At 45.4% G+C, this 13,650-nt stretch overlaps 1 protein-coding gene across 12 annotated transcripts in view; it reads left to right on the forward strand.

Annotated features, from left to right (window-relative positions):
* LOC143942641 (NACHT, LRR and PYD domains-containing protein 12-like) overlaps nt 1-13,650 on the forward strand; it is a 280,534-nt gene that overhangs the window by 88,337 nt on the left and 178,547 nt on the right. For 3 of the 12 annotated variants that reach the window (XM_077464012.1, XM_077464017.1, XM_077464016.1), the window contains exon 4: nt 9,487-11,197. The exons of the other annotated variants lie outside the window; for them this stretch is intronic. In XM_077464012.1, the coding sequence (XP_077320138.1) occupies nt 9,516-11,197 (1,682 nt within the window). In that variant the 5' untranslated portion in view covers nt 9,487-9,515. The remainder of the gene's footprint in view (nt 1-9,486; nt 11,198-13,650) is intronic. 12 annotated transcript variants of the gene reach the window in all.

The raw sequence follows: 13,650 nt of genomic DNA on the forward strand, positions 1-13,650 counted from the left end.
AAACTCTGGAAGAAAGCGCTTGCTCTCGAGCAGCAACACCAGGGAAAAGTTCTCCCCTCCCTCCATGTAAGGTACTGGTTGCAGTATGAAGTAAGAATGCTGTTATTGGGGGAACAACTGAAGCGGGAGTGGACAGCTGAGTTAAGCAGGCTGATCCGGGCAGAGATGCGATTCGACTAGAGCTACAGAGCCCTCTGGTGGTATGTAGCCCAAGAGTGCCCGTGGTCAGCGGATGACAGCCCTATAGAAGGCTTTGACTATGGTGGCCTGGGATTATTGTATTGGAGGCTGTCCAGGGACCCTGACTTTGGGAGTGATCGGGAGTGGAGTTTGGAGGAAATAATGGAGCACAGAGAGCGAAGACTGAATGTCTCGGAAGGGCACTGGGCACAGGAAGATTTGGAGTTTCTGGCCATTCAGGAATGGGAGCTGGAGATCGCCTACAGACAACTGCTAGACTCTGCTCAGCAGCAGGGTGGGGCTCCCTTTGTCTGAGACTATCAGGAAAAAACAGTTGACAACTCTGAAATCCTGGCTGAAGAATCGGCAGTGGAAAATCTGGAGATTGCCATCCCCAAAGCTGAAGTGCTGACAACAGGGCAGAGTTCTGCTAACCTCTGCCCAGCACTGATAGCATCTTCCGGGTTCCATGGACAGGAGATGGTGAACCTCTATCCCCAGACACCAGTTGCAGAGTCAGAGGATTTGATAGACTTTTCTACTGAGGAAGAACAACCTGATGAGCCTCCAGCAGTAGAGCTGGTATCAGGGCCAAACTTCAGTGTGCTCTGCCCAGCACCAACAGCAGTATCTATGGAGTTGCAAGGAACTTCCACATTTGAGGCGCTGGTCACTGGACAGAGGGCCTAAGACCTCTGCCCCACACCTGTGACAGTTTTGGAGGCCCGAGGTGAGAAGGTCATGGTTTCTCTCTCCCAGTGGATTTCATAGATGCAGGGAGGAGAAGCAGCCATTTTCCTTTCCCAACAAGGGTTCGTGCACCTCTGAGACAATACCAGTGAAAGAGCGTTCCAACAGCAGACGGCGCCCCAGAATGATGACACTAACCCACCTGAAGTGCTGGCAACTGGGCAGAGTTCTACCAACCTCTGCCCAGCACCGGCAATGGCTGCAGACTTCCAGGGAGCCGGGGCGGTCGGCCTCCCTCCCTAGCAGTTAGCCAGAGCAGATGGTGTGAGGTTTCCAGCAGAAGGGATGGCAACAGGGCAGAGTGCTGCTGGCCTCTGACCTCAACTAACAGAGGATGAAGTTCCTGTAAAGGTGGATGGGGCTTCAGTCCCCACCTGTATACCCCAGGGATGCTGGGCAGTCAGCCTAGATCCCCAACAGCATGACGGAGTGAGCCCAGTCTTCTCTCCAGCGGCTGAGAGGACTCCAGGGAGAAGGGCCAGTGCAGGCCTCTCCCCAGTGGCGGATATGTTCTCTGAGAGAGGCAGAGGTTGGCTGGGTGAGTAATACTCTGTTTGGAACAATTTGTATGGGGTACTGTGTGGATACCAGAATTAGAGGACTGGAACCACTGACTAACTTTGGAGTCTGGGGTCTCCTCCTGTGTTTAGTCTCCTGCCGAAAGGGGAGAAATGTGACAAACCTAACCGGGACATAGGCTTTTGGAAGGGACTGAATGCTAGCCTCTTGATGACCGATTATGGGCCCTGGCATTTGGGGGAACGGTGTTCTTTGTGGAGCTGTATGCCTGGGGACCCTTGAGGTGGTGCTACTTTGGATTCAGGTCCATATCCCCCCAAGAGACAGACTCTGGGAACCCTGTATATGCCATATTAGAAATAGTGTATGATAATGTGTATTGTATAGTCGGTGAGCTAGGAGACTCTGAGTCACCTAGGCTTAGATAATTAGCGCATGTTAATTAGGTTTCTGGGGAGAGGCTGTATTTCCATCCTGCTGTATATATTTTTGTGAGAGCTCAAAATAAAGATTCATTCCTGTTTGAACCTCAAGACAGAGCCTTGTCTCATACTTTGGGGATAGTTATTCGTATGGGGTTCTTGTTTGGCTGATTAGAGTGTTCGGTAGCTGCCTTGGTGTTCCAGAAGTGAATGTCCTAAACGGTTTTAACCCCTTTCATACTCAGGGTGTCATTACATGCTCCAGTCGCCTACCCCACCGACCCATCACTGTGTATAAGAAGCTTTGGTAGCAATGGCAACAAAAGCCTGGTTACCCTTTTTAAAAATAGCGCTGGCCACCACCTTGCATCGTGTCATTTCCGGTTTGCAAATAACGCAATGCTATGGCCCAGTGATGCCGATTGCCACCTGGGATTGATGCCACACATCTCTCACGACGCATTGCAAACCAGAAATGACGCACGTGGCCGTGTCCAAGGAGGAGGAAATGATTAATAAATACAGCATATATACAAAAGGTGATGCATAAAAAAATGCAAATTTGTTTCTAGTGCACAGATTAGTGAGGGATGCTGAGGAGTAGTAAAAGTGTGTGGAACTCCCCTTTAAGTTGCCCTTGCAATCTACTGTATGTAGGAGGCCCCATCTGTCCACTCTGACAAAGATTTGGTGAGCATCAGAGATGAGTAGAGGAAGTCGAGGACAAGCACAGTGTCCCCCATCACTTTGCCAAACATCACCATAAATACACTACAGGTTTAGAGGTGAGGATCATTGAGCAGATGCCCAAAAATCTCTGCTCTCTGCAAACGTGAAACTTTTTGCATTTATTTTTGACACCCTTTTGCCTGGGGGGGCTAAATAGAGAATTAGATAGAAGCTTCTACCATATTATGAGCCTCTACTGTCAATAAATTAATTATTTCTCCTCTCTCTTAGGTGGTAACAGTTTTTTGTCTCTTTGTGGTGGGATGTAAAAGATGGTTTGGGTGGTGGGGGGCAACTTCCTCTAGGAGTAAGTAAACTTCAAATTAAACTGACCAGCACATGCACTGAAGTATATATGATTGTCATTATACATCCTGTTGCAGGGGTGTCAAACTCAATTTCACTGTGGGCCGCATCAGCATTATGATTGTCCTCAAAAGGGCCAGTTGTATCTGTAAGATTAGATGTGCATCCCCTCCCCTTACATTAGATGTCGAGAGCTACCCCACCATCAGAAGTTCCCTACTCTCCCTAACATCACAGTGCACCCCCTTTTTTTATGCTGCTGCTGGGAAGAAGCTGCATGCATTGCTTGAAAGCAGAACGTTAGGGTCTGGAGGAGGACCAGAGGAGGGCTGGAGCTCTCCTGTAGCTGCAGGAGAGGTGTGAGGGCCACATGAAATGGCCTGGAAGGCCAGATTTGGCCTGTGGTCCTTGTGTTTGACACCTGAGGATCAGTCCATATTAAAGCAGAGTTTCACCCAAAAGTGGAACTTCCGCTTTAAGGCCTCCTCCCTGGCTCCTGTTTGTGAAACTGAGCTTTTGATGAGGAGGGGGGGATCAGGTACCCAAATTTGACAGGTACCTGCACCCACTTCCATTCCATTCAGCCTAGGCTGCTGGAAGTCTTCTGGGACACATGACAGGTCCTAGAAGACTTTGGGACCAGTCGCGGAGTTTTCGTCCCGAAAAAAAATGTATTTAGTTACTCCCGAAATGTTATTTATTTAATTTCGTTAAAAAATGCATTCGTCCGAAAATCTAAAATAATTAAGGTCGAATCTATCATTGAAGGCTTATGGTGTCTGTTGAATGTTCTAAGAAGATTTGACGGAGCAGCTAAACTGTACACCGCTGGGATTGTATATTTCCAGTCAAATGTTCCGCCTACAAGCTATAGTAGAATTCTAATGTTGTATGACACTGGTAATAATTATATTTATTAATTATTATTATTAGTCAACCAACATTAGAATTCTTCTATAGCCTATGGGCAGAGCATTTGACCATAAATGTCCACTCGTGGCGACTGCTTCGTCAAATCTTTATGTTGAATCTTTTCTCTCTATATAATCTTGGACTAATAGAGTTAAGGTGAGGCACATTCGACCACAGGTTCGATGGACACAGATCTCTATTGTCAGCATCATGTCGAATCTCCTATCTATACCGAACTGTTGTCACAACGAAAAGGAAAATAAAGTGGATCTTTTGGTTTTCAGATTCTGCACGTTCGTTTTAGTTTGTTAAAACAATAACGAAAATACTCGAAATTCGGACGAAAATGCATTCGTACGAAAATTAAAATGAATGGACATGTCTATCACACGGACACATCAAAGAGATTTGAAGCCCGAGTATAATAAGTCCTGACAGTCCCCCTATGAATATACATGATTATATCAATTAATATATTGACCATTAATTATCCATTAACCGCTTCCAGACCTCCCACAGTACATATACAGCGGCAGGGCAGACTGGCTGTGCTAAATCATATACCTGTATGTGATTTTGTGCACATGGTGTAGTGCGCTGCTTCCACTGTGATTGGATACTATGGGAGCCAATTAGCGTGTCCGGCGACCGCGATGGCTGCCGCGACCCGCTGATTGTTCTGTGGAGAGACAGATCTGCGGTGTGCCTATGTAAACAAGGCAAACTGCTGATCTGTCAGAGAGCAAAGGAGAGATCTTTGGGTTTCAGCTAAGCTGACACCTGATCTCTCTTTTCCTCCAGTGTAACAGTCCCCCAGTTAGAAAGCACCACCTAGAACAGTGATGGAGAACCTCGGCACCCCAGATGTTTTTGAACTACATTTCCCATGATGCTCATGCACTCTGCAGTGTAGTTTTTTTGTTTATAGTGCAAAAAGTAAAAAAAAAACAGAGGTAATCAAACACCACCACAAGAAAGCTCTATTTGTGGAAAAAAAATGACAAATTTTATTTGGGTACAGCGTTGCATGACAATTGTCCGTTAAAGTGACGCAGTGCCGTATCTCAAAAAATAGCCTGGTCAGGAAGTGGGTAAAACCTTCCGGGACTGAAGTGGTTAATTATTACATTTATATATTTTTAATTATGCCTGCGTTTGATTCATTTCTCATTTATCACAAAATTATACTCCCAAACACTTGCCCTGCATTTTTTCATTATTTTTCACCTAATCCATGCACAAATTATATATATATAATACACACACACATGTCACAAAAGTGAGTACACCCCTCAGTCACATGTTTGTAAATATTTTCTTCTATCTTTTCATGTGACAGCACTGAAGAAATTACACTTTGCTACAATGTAAAGTAGTGAGTGTACAGCTTGTATAACAGTGTAAATTTGCTGTTCCCTCAAAATATCTCAACACACAGCCATTAATGTCTAAACCGCTGGCAACTAAAGTCAGTACACCCCTTAGTGGAAATGTCCAAATTGGGCCCAATTAGCCATTTTCCCTCCCGGTGTCTTGTGGCTCATTAGTATTACAAGGTCTCGGGTGCGAATGGGGAGCAGGTGTGTTAAATTTGGTGTTATTGCTCTCACTCTCTCTTACTGGTCAGTGGAAGTTCAACATGGCACTTCATGGCAAAGAACTCTCTGAGGATCTGAAAAAAAGAATTGTTGCTCTACATAAAGATGGCCTAGGCTATAAGAATATTGCCAAGACCCTGAAACTGAGCTGCAGCACGGTGGCCAAGACCACACAGAGGTATAACAGGACAGGTTCCACTCAGAACAGGCCTCACCATGGTCCACCAAAGAACTTGAGGTCATGTGCTCAGCGTCATATCCAGAGGTTGTCTTTGGGAAATAGACGGATGAGTGCTGCCAGCATTGCTGCAGAGATTGAAGGGGTGGGGAGTCTGTCAGTGCTCAGACCATACGCTGCACACTGTATCAAATTGGTCACACTGATATGGCTGTCATCCCAGAAGAAAGCCTCTTCTAAAGATGATGCACACGAAAGCCCCCAAACTGTTTTGCTGAAGACAAGCAGACTAAGTTCATGGATTACTGGAACCTTGTCCTGTGGTCTGATGAGACCAAGATAAACTTATTTGGTTCAGATGGTGTAAGGCCGCGTACACACGCGGGGACTGTTCGCTCAACTTTGTCCGTCAAACAGTTTCAGCGGACAGTCCGCTCAAACTTAGCATGGACGGACTTGCCCACACACAATGAACGAACAGTCCGCTGAAACCGTGCGCGATGACGTGAACGGCACGTACGACGGGACTAGAAAAAGACGTCCTATACACTGCAATGCAACCTTCGGCGTGTAAATCCTTTCTGAGCATGCGCGGAACTTTGTTTGACGAACAAGCCTACACACGAGGGGACTGTTCGCTGAAACAAAGTTTCAGCGGACAGTTTTTCGGAAATTCCGAAAAACTTTGTTCAGCAGACTGTTCGCTGAAACTGTCCGCTGAAAGCCCACACACGGGCGGACTGTCCGCTGAAACACTGTTCAGCGGACAAAGTTGAGCGAACAGTCCCCGCGTGTGTACGCGGCCTTAAGCGTGTGTGGCGGCAACCAGGTGAGGAGTACAAAGACAAGTGTGTCTTGCCTACAGTCAAGCATGGTGGTGGGAGTGTCATGGTCTGGGGCAGCATGGGTGATGCTGGCACTGGGGGGCTACAGATCATTGAGGGAACCATGAATCCCAAAATGTACTGTGACATATTGAAGCAGAGCATGACCCCCTCCCTTCGGAGACTGGGCCGCAGGACAGTATTCCAACATAACCACCCCAACACATACCTCCAACACCACCACTGCCTTGCTAAAGAAGCTGAGGGTAAAGGGCCAAGCATGTCTCCAGACCTAAATCCTATTGAGCATCTGTGGGGCATCCTCAATAGTGGAAGGTGGAGGAGCGCAAGGTCTCCAACATCCACCAGCTCTGTGATGTCATCATGGAGGAGGGGAAGAGGACTGCAGTGGTGACCTGTGAAGCATTTTCACTTAGGGGTGTACTCACTTTTGTTATTTTTAGGGGACAGCAAATTAACACTATTATACAAGCTGTGCAGTCGCTACTTTACATTGTAGTAAAGTGTAAATATTTACAGAAATATGAGGGGTGTACTCACTTTTGTGAGATACTGTGTGTATATATATATATATATATATATATATATATATATATATATATATATATATATATATATATATATATATATATATAGTGGTGTGAAAAAGTGTTTGCCCCCTTCCTCATTTCCTGTTCCTTTGCATGTTTGTCACACCTAAGTGTTTCGGAACATCAAACCAATTTAAACAATAGTCAAGGACAACACAAGTAAACACAAAATGCAATTTGTAAATGAAGGTGTTTATTATTAAAGGTGAAAAAAAATCCAAACCATCATGGCCCTGTGTGAAAAAGTGATTGCCCCCCTTGTTAAAACATACTATAACTGTGGTTGTCCACACCTGAGTTCAATTTCTCTAGCCACACCCAGGCCTGATTATTGCCACACCTGTTCACAATCAAGGCATCACTTAAATAGGAGCTGCTTGACACAGTAAGGTCCACCAGAAGATCCTTAAAATCTACACATCATGCCGAGACCCAAAGAAATTCAGGAACAATTGAGAAAGAAAGTAATTGAGATCTATCAGTCTGGAAAGGGTTATAAAGCCATTTCCAAAGCTTTGGGAATCCAGCGAACCACAGTGAGAGCCATTATCCACAAATGGCGAAGACATGGAACAGTGGTGAACCTTCCCAGGAGTGGCCGGCCGCCCAAAATTACCCCAAGAGCGCAGCGACGACTCATCCAAGAGGTCACAAAAGACCCCACAACAACGTCCAAGGAACTGCAGGCCTCACTTGCCTCAGTTAAGGTCAGCGTTCATGCCTCCACCATCAGGAAAAGACTGGGCAAAAATGGCCTGCGTGGCAGAGTTCCAAGGAGAAAACCACTGCTGAGCAAAAAGAACATCAAAGCTCGTCTCAATTTCTCCACAACACATCTTGATGATCCCCAAGACTTTTGGGACAACATTCTGTGGACCGATGAGACAAAAGTGGAACTCTTTGGAAGGTGTGTGTCCAAGTATATCTGGCGTAGAAGGAACACTGCATTTCATAAAAAGAACATTATACCAACAGTAAAATATGGTGGTGGTAGTGTGATGGTCTGGGGCTGTTTTGCTGCTTCAGGACCTGGAAGACTTGCCGTGATAAAAGGAACTATGAATTCTGCTGTCTACCAAGAGATCCTGAAGGAGAATGTCCGACCATCTGTTCGTGTACTCAAGCTGAAATGAACTTGTATTCTGCAGCAGGACAATGATCCTAAACACACCAGCAAGTCCACCACCGAATGGCTGAAGAAAAACAAAATGAAGACTTTGGAGTGGCCTAGCCAAAGTCCTGACCTGAATCCTATTGAGATGTTGTGGTATGACCTTAAAAAGGCCGTTCATGCTCGAAAACCCTCTAATGTAACTGAATTAGGACAATTCTGCAAAGATGAGTGCGCCAAAATTCCTCCAGGACGCTGTAAAAGCCTCATTGCACGTTATCGCAAACGCTTGGTTGCAGTTGTTGCTGCTAAGGGTGGCCCAACCAGTTATTAGGTTTAGGGGGCAATCACTTTTTCACACAGGGCCATGATGGTTTGGATTTTTTTTCACCTTTAATAATAAACACCTTCATTTACAAATTGCATTTTGTGTTTACTTGTGTTGTCCTTGACTATTGTTTAAATTGGTTTGATGTTCCGAAACACTTAAGTGTGACAAACATGCAAAGGAACAGGAAATGAGGAAGGGGGCAAACACTTTTTCACACCACTGTATATATATATATATATATATATACAGTATATTCATAATTTATTTATAATACAGTCTTATAAATTTAGTAATACTTGATTGATTTAATATAGTTAATCTTTATATGTATTCCGTATTGTTTTTACATGTATTTTTTACATATTTTTTATTATCAATTCTTAACCATGTATACATGTATGAATTTATATATTTTAAACTTTAGTAATTGCTATAAGAAAAATAGTACATAGGTTTACCATTAGAGAGATTGGTATTCTCTCCACTAGATGGCCGTGCAGCAAGGCACATATAAAGCACTCTCCAGCTGCAATACAGCAGCTTGAGAAAGGAGTGCGTACTAAGTATATCTCACTAGCGTGCATGCACCGAAACGCGCTGTGAGCATGCCGGTGATGTCATCATGGTTGGTGATGCATTCCAGCCTGTGTTTCACCCCTCGCTTAAAGCCTTCCACCACCTTACCAGCATCCTGCTGGCCAGGACAGCCCCCAGTGCGGAGCAGCACAATGTCCATCCACCGGACTGTAATATGTGCCTATTTCCTATCTCCTCCATGTTTTACTTTACTTTTATAAATGCTTAACAGTCTACACTCAGGTGCATGTATCTTCTTCTCTTTTTTCTGAATATGTGTGTCTTTATACTGCTTTATTGACTTTTAATAATATGAACTTATAGTAAATACCCAAAGATCTACACTCAGAACACAAGAAGGTACATTTTTAATTACTCTAAACATAATGCCTATTTCTACTTTAAACTGAGTAATAAAATACTAATATTATATTTCCAGATATTCAGGAAACGCACAAACAACATCTGATGGAGAAGACTGAGACTCTAGTGGAGCATAGACCCCCAGGAACTACCCTGGAACCACAAAGATTCCTCATCAATGAGCGTTATGTGGATCTGATTGTAGTGTCCACCAATCAGTTCAGGGAACGTCCCCAGAATGAGATAATACAGACTGGGGTAAAACATGAAAAATGCTTGAAGAGAACACAAACTGGACTGGAACACATTTCCCCCAACAAGCTGTTCCGATGGAACCCCCAGTCACATTGTGTACCACATGCAGTAATGGTGAGCGGAGTGCCAGGAATAGGGAAGACCACAATGATGCAGAAGTTTGTCTATGACTGGGTGACCGGAAAACACTACCAGAGATTTGCCTTTCTCTTCTTCTTCAGATTCCGGGACCTTAATAGACTGGGAGAGGTCAGCTTGGAGGAGATGATTCTTCATCAATATCCATATCTGGAGAGTCAGATTGGAGACATTTTACAAGATCCAGAGAGACTTCTGTTTCTATTTGATGGCTTAGATGAAAGCATTCACCAAATAGATCTTGGGTCAAATAGTTTGTGTACAAATGCCGATCGTAGAACACATTTTGGTGAGATTGTGGTCAGTTTGGTGAGGCAGAGTCTTCTTAAGGGTTGCTCTGTACTGATAACCAGCCGTCCAACCAGACTGGCATCAGTTGATATCGGCGTTTTCCAGAGAATAGCTGAGATCATGGGATTTCTCCATGGAGACAGACGGATCTTCTTCAATCATTTCTTTGGAAATGAGGAATTGTCAGGAAAGGCTTTTCATTATGTACAGGAGAATGACACACTGTACACTTTCTGTTATATCCCATCATACTGCTGGATCATCTGTACAGTGTTATCAATGTGCTTCAGATCCCAACCAACAATCACTGATCAGCTGATGACATCATTACCCAAAACAGTGACACAACTCTTTGTGACTTTTGTCTCCAACATTCTGGCCAATCACAGCCAGAATAAAGATGGTGGTCACACTGCCCGGGAACTGCTGACATCTATTGGGCGGATGGCAGAACATGGAGTCATGAATCACACGATTGTATTTGATGATCGTCATCTGGAGTCATTCAGTGTGAGAAATGATAATCATGTCTTCTCATCTTTTATGATGGAATCTGGTCAGCCTCCTGATGTGGATTACACCTTCTTACATCTCACTCTTCAGGAGTTTTTTGCTGCTTTAGTCCATTTTATTAACTATGATCCTGCCAGATTTAAGGAAACGCTTGCGAAAGCGAATACATACAAAGATGGCCGTGCTGAAATATTCCTCCGTTTCCTCTGCGGTCTCTCAGACTCTTCTACTAGATCCATGTTAGAGTCTCATGTAGGAAAATTGTCTACTCAGGCTGCCGGACATGTCATCACCTGGATCCAGAAAAAAATCAGAAAACAAAAATCTGACATACCCATAAGAGGCACTAAATATCGTCTTAATGTATTCGACTATCTCTATGAGAGCAGGAATAAGGCTCTGATCTCGCATTGTATTAGATCAAACAAAGTTGACTTTTCTGGTGTCCCCCTCAGCCCCCTCGACTGCTCTGTGCTGTCTTATATCCTTCAGTCCTGCAGAGAGATGGAAGTAAATCTGAGTTCATGTACAATTTCAAGTGAAGAATTAAGGAAATGTATACCGGCTCTACACAATATCAAGTGTTTGAGGTAAATATTAAATCTGATTAATCACGCTGCTGTAATAAATTGGTGTTTTGAGGAGTTTTTGCCAGAAAAATTACTGATTATTAGTGTGATTGGTTTGACAATGAGATTCATTATAGAGATTAACCCCATAATGTATACAAGCGAGCTGAGTGGATTATAGTGATTCAAATGGCAAATAAATTATGTATGTAATAGTATTGGTGAACTTAATGATAGCTAGAATGAAAAATAAAATAAAAAATATAGAAAATATATTTTAACGAACTTGCCGCCCGCCCTATAGGCAATTGACGGCTGCAAAGTGGTTGCATAATCCTGACCGGACGTCATATGACGTGATCAGGATTATGAGCCGCTGCGCGCCCCCGGGTCTGACACCCGGCAACTACGATCTCGGTAAAGAGCCTCCGATTTTTTTTTTTTGATTATTTATTGTTATTCTATATTCACCTTCTGATTTATATATTTACTTTTTTTAAGTAGCAGCTGGAGGGACGTCTGATAGCAGAGCTCCAGGACGGCGACTACCATCCACCGCCATCCGGAGCAATAAGAGCACAGCCGAACACCCATCCTTCAGGGGGCTGCTGCTGTGACTACTGGGCAACACCTCACGGGACCATTTGAGCTCCGGGAGAAGTGCCGGTGCTGCGGGCCGCCGCGATTTGAGAAGGACGGACGGGCGCCATCTTGGGGCCTACAGACAGGCCGCCGCGTGCCGCACATCTCCGCCGGCCTCACAGCTCACCGGAGCCCATCGTGAGCCGCGGCCTGTAAGCGGGCCCCGATCGGTAGTACACCGCCGCCGAGGACTCCCTCTATGCACCCGGGGCGGCGCTGGTGAAGCAGGCCGCAGTGAGGCCTTGTAATAAGAAGGGCGCCATCTTGGGGCCTACGGCCAGGCCGCTCCACTCCACCGCCAGACGCAAGGACCCCAGGCAGCCCCTCACACAGGACAGATCCAGGCCGCTGTTGATGAGCTCCTCATTGTGGACAGGACCCGCAGGAGAATAAGCCGCAACTTGGGCCTACTTCCTGTGCACACAGTGAGTACCACAGAGCCCACGCCACCCCCCCTATAGCTGACACTACCTGGCAACTGGTCCCTGCCAGAGGCTTATCCATTGGAGAGTACCCCCTGCCACCCCACCTTGCATGCACTGGGACTTTCAGGGAGCTGAAACTGACTGTGGGACAACAAGAGCCAGCAGGCCCACAGATAAGACACCAGCGGCCATCTTGCTACACCCTGCTTGCTTATCCCACTTCTACACCTAACTGAATTTGCTTGAGTCGGCCGTTCGGACCACAAAAAGATCCCAACGAAGACTGTGCTTAAGGTACACCCCACTCAGTCCCTAGACTGCCATACACTCTCAGTAGGGGCAGTGGCCTGGTACATGGCCTATATGTTGTTGCTGTAGGAGAACCCTGATGACCTGGGGTCCTGAGTAGTGAAAACGGATCATTTTGACTATGTCAACGCACTCACGGAGAAGTACACATAACCATACCCTGCGCTCTCTGGGGACCCCACAGAGCAAAACATCATCTGCAAACCTAAGTAAATTTCAATACTCAGGCAGCGGTAAATATACCAAAAAAGCATCCCCGCTGAGCAACAGCATTATAGCAGACATGGAGTACGATGAGGTCTCCCTACCGGCCTCTGAAGATTCTGCTGCTGGCGCCAATAAGACTGACCACTTACTCACCTACGCGGCCATGACTGACATTGCGGCTGACATTAAAAGCTCCTTTACAGCAGCAATTACTGACATTAAAACGGAAATTCTGCGCCTAACGGAACAACTGGCAATAACGGACCGGGCAGGGAAAAGAAGAGACAGGGCTCTGATAAGACTGGATGACATTGCAGCCACGCATTCCCAACACCTAATTGATATGAACCGGCAAATCGAAGATTTAGACAACCGAGGACGTAGGAACAATATCAGAATTAGAGGAGTGCCTGAGACTGTGCCCCAAGAACAAATTAGGCCGACCCTCACAGCCATATTTAATACCCTCATAGAAAGGCCAGAACAATCCCCTATTGATTTTGACAGGGCGCACAGGGCCCTCAGGCCAAGAGCACAAGACGGAAATCCCCAGAGGGACATCATTTGTTGTCTACCCAACTATTGCTTGAAGGAAGACATTCTTCAGAAGGCCAGGACCAGAGAACGGATTGTGCACGAAGAAGCTGTAATCCAACTCTTCCAGGACTTGTCGCCCATTACACTCAAAAACAGGAGGGCCCTCAAGCCATTGCTGGAGGTGCTACGGCACAAAGGTATAAGCTACAGATGGAAGTTCCCCTTCGCGCTCCAAGCAAATTTCTTGGGAAAACAATATGTGCTTAAAGTACCAGAGGACCTCAACAAATTCTGTAACGACCTTCAGATTGACACCGTGGACCTCCCAGAATGGTACGCAGAATTCTGTCCGCT

The sequence above is a fragment of the Lithobates pipiens genome, unplaced genomic scaffold (assembly GCF_037356315.1).
Source record: "Lithobates pipiens isolate NorthernLeopardFrog02 unplaced genomic scaffold, aLitPip1_a1.2 Scaffold_30, whole genome shotgun sequence".
Taxonomy (NCBI): Eukaryota; Metazoa; Chordata; class Amphibia; order Anura; family Ranidae; genus Lithobates; species Lithobates pipiens.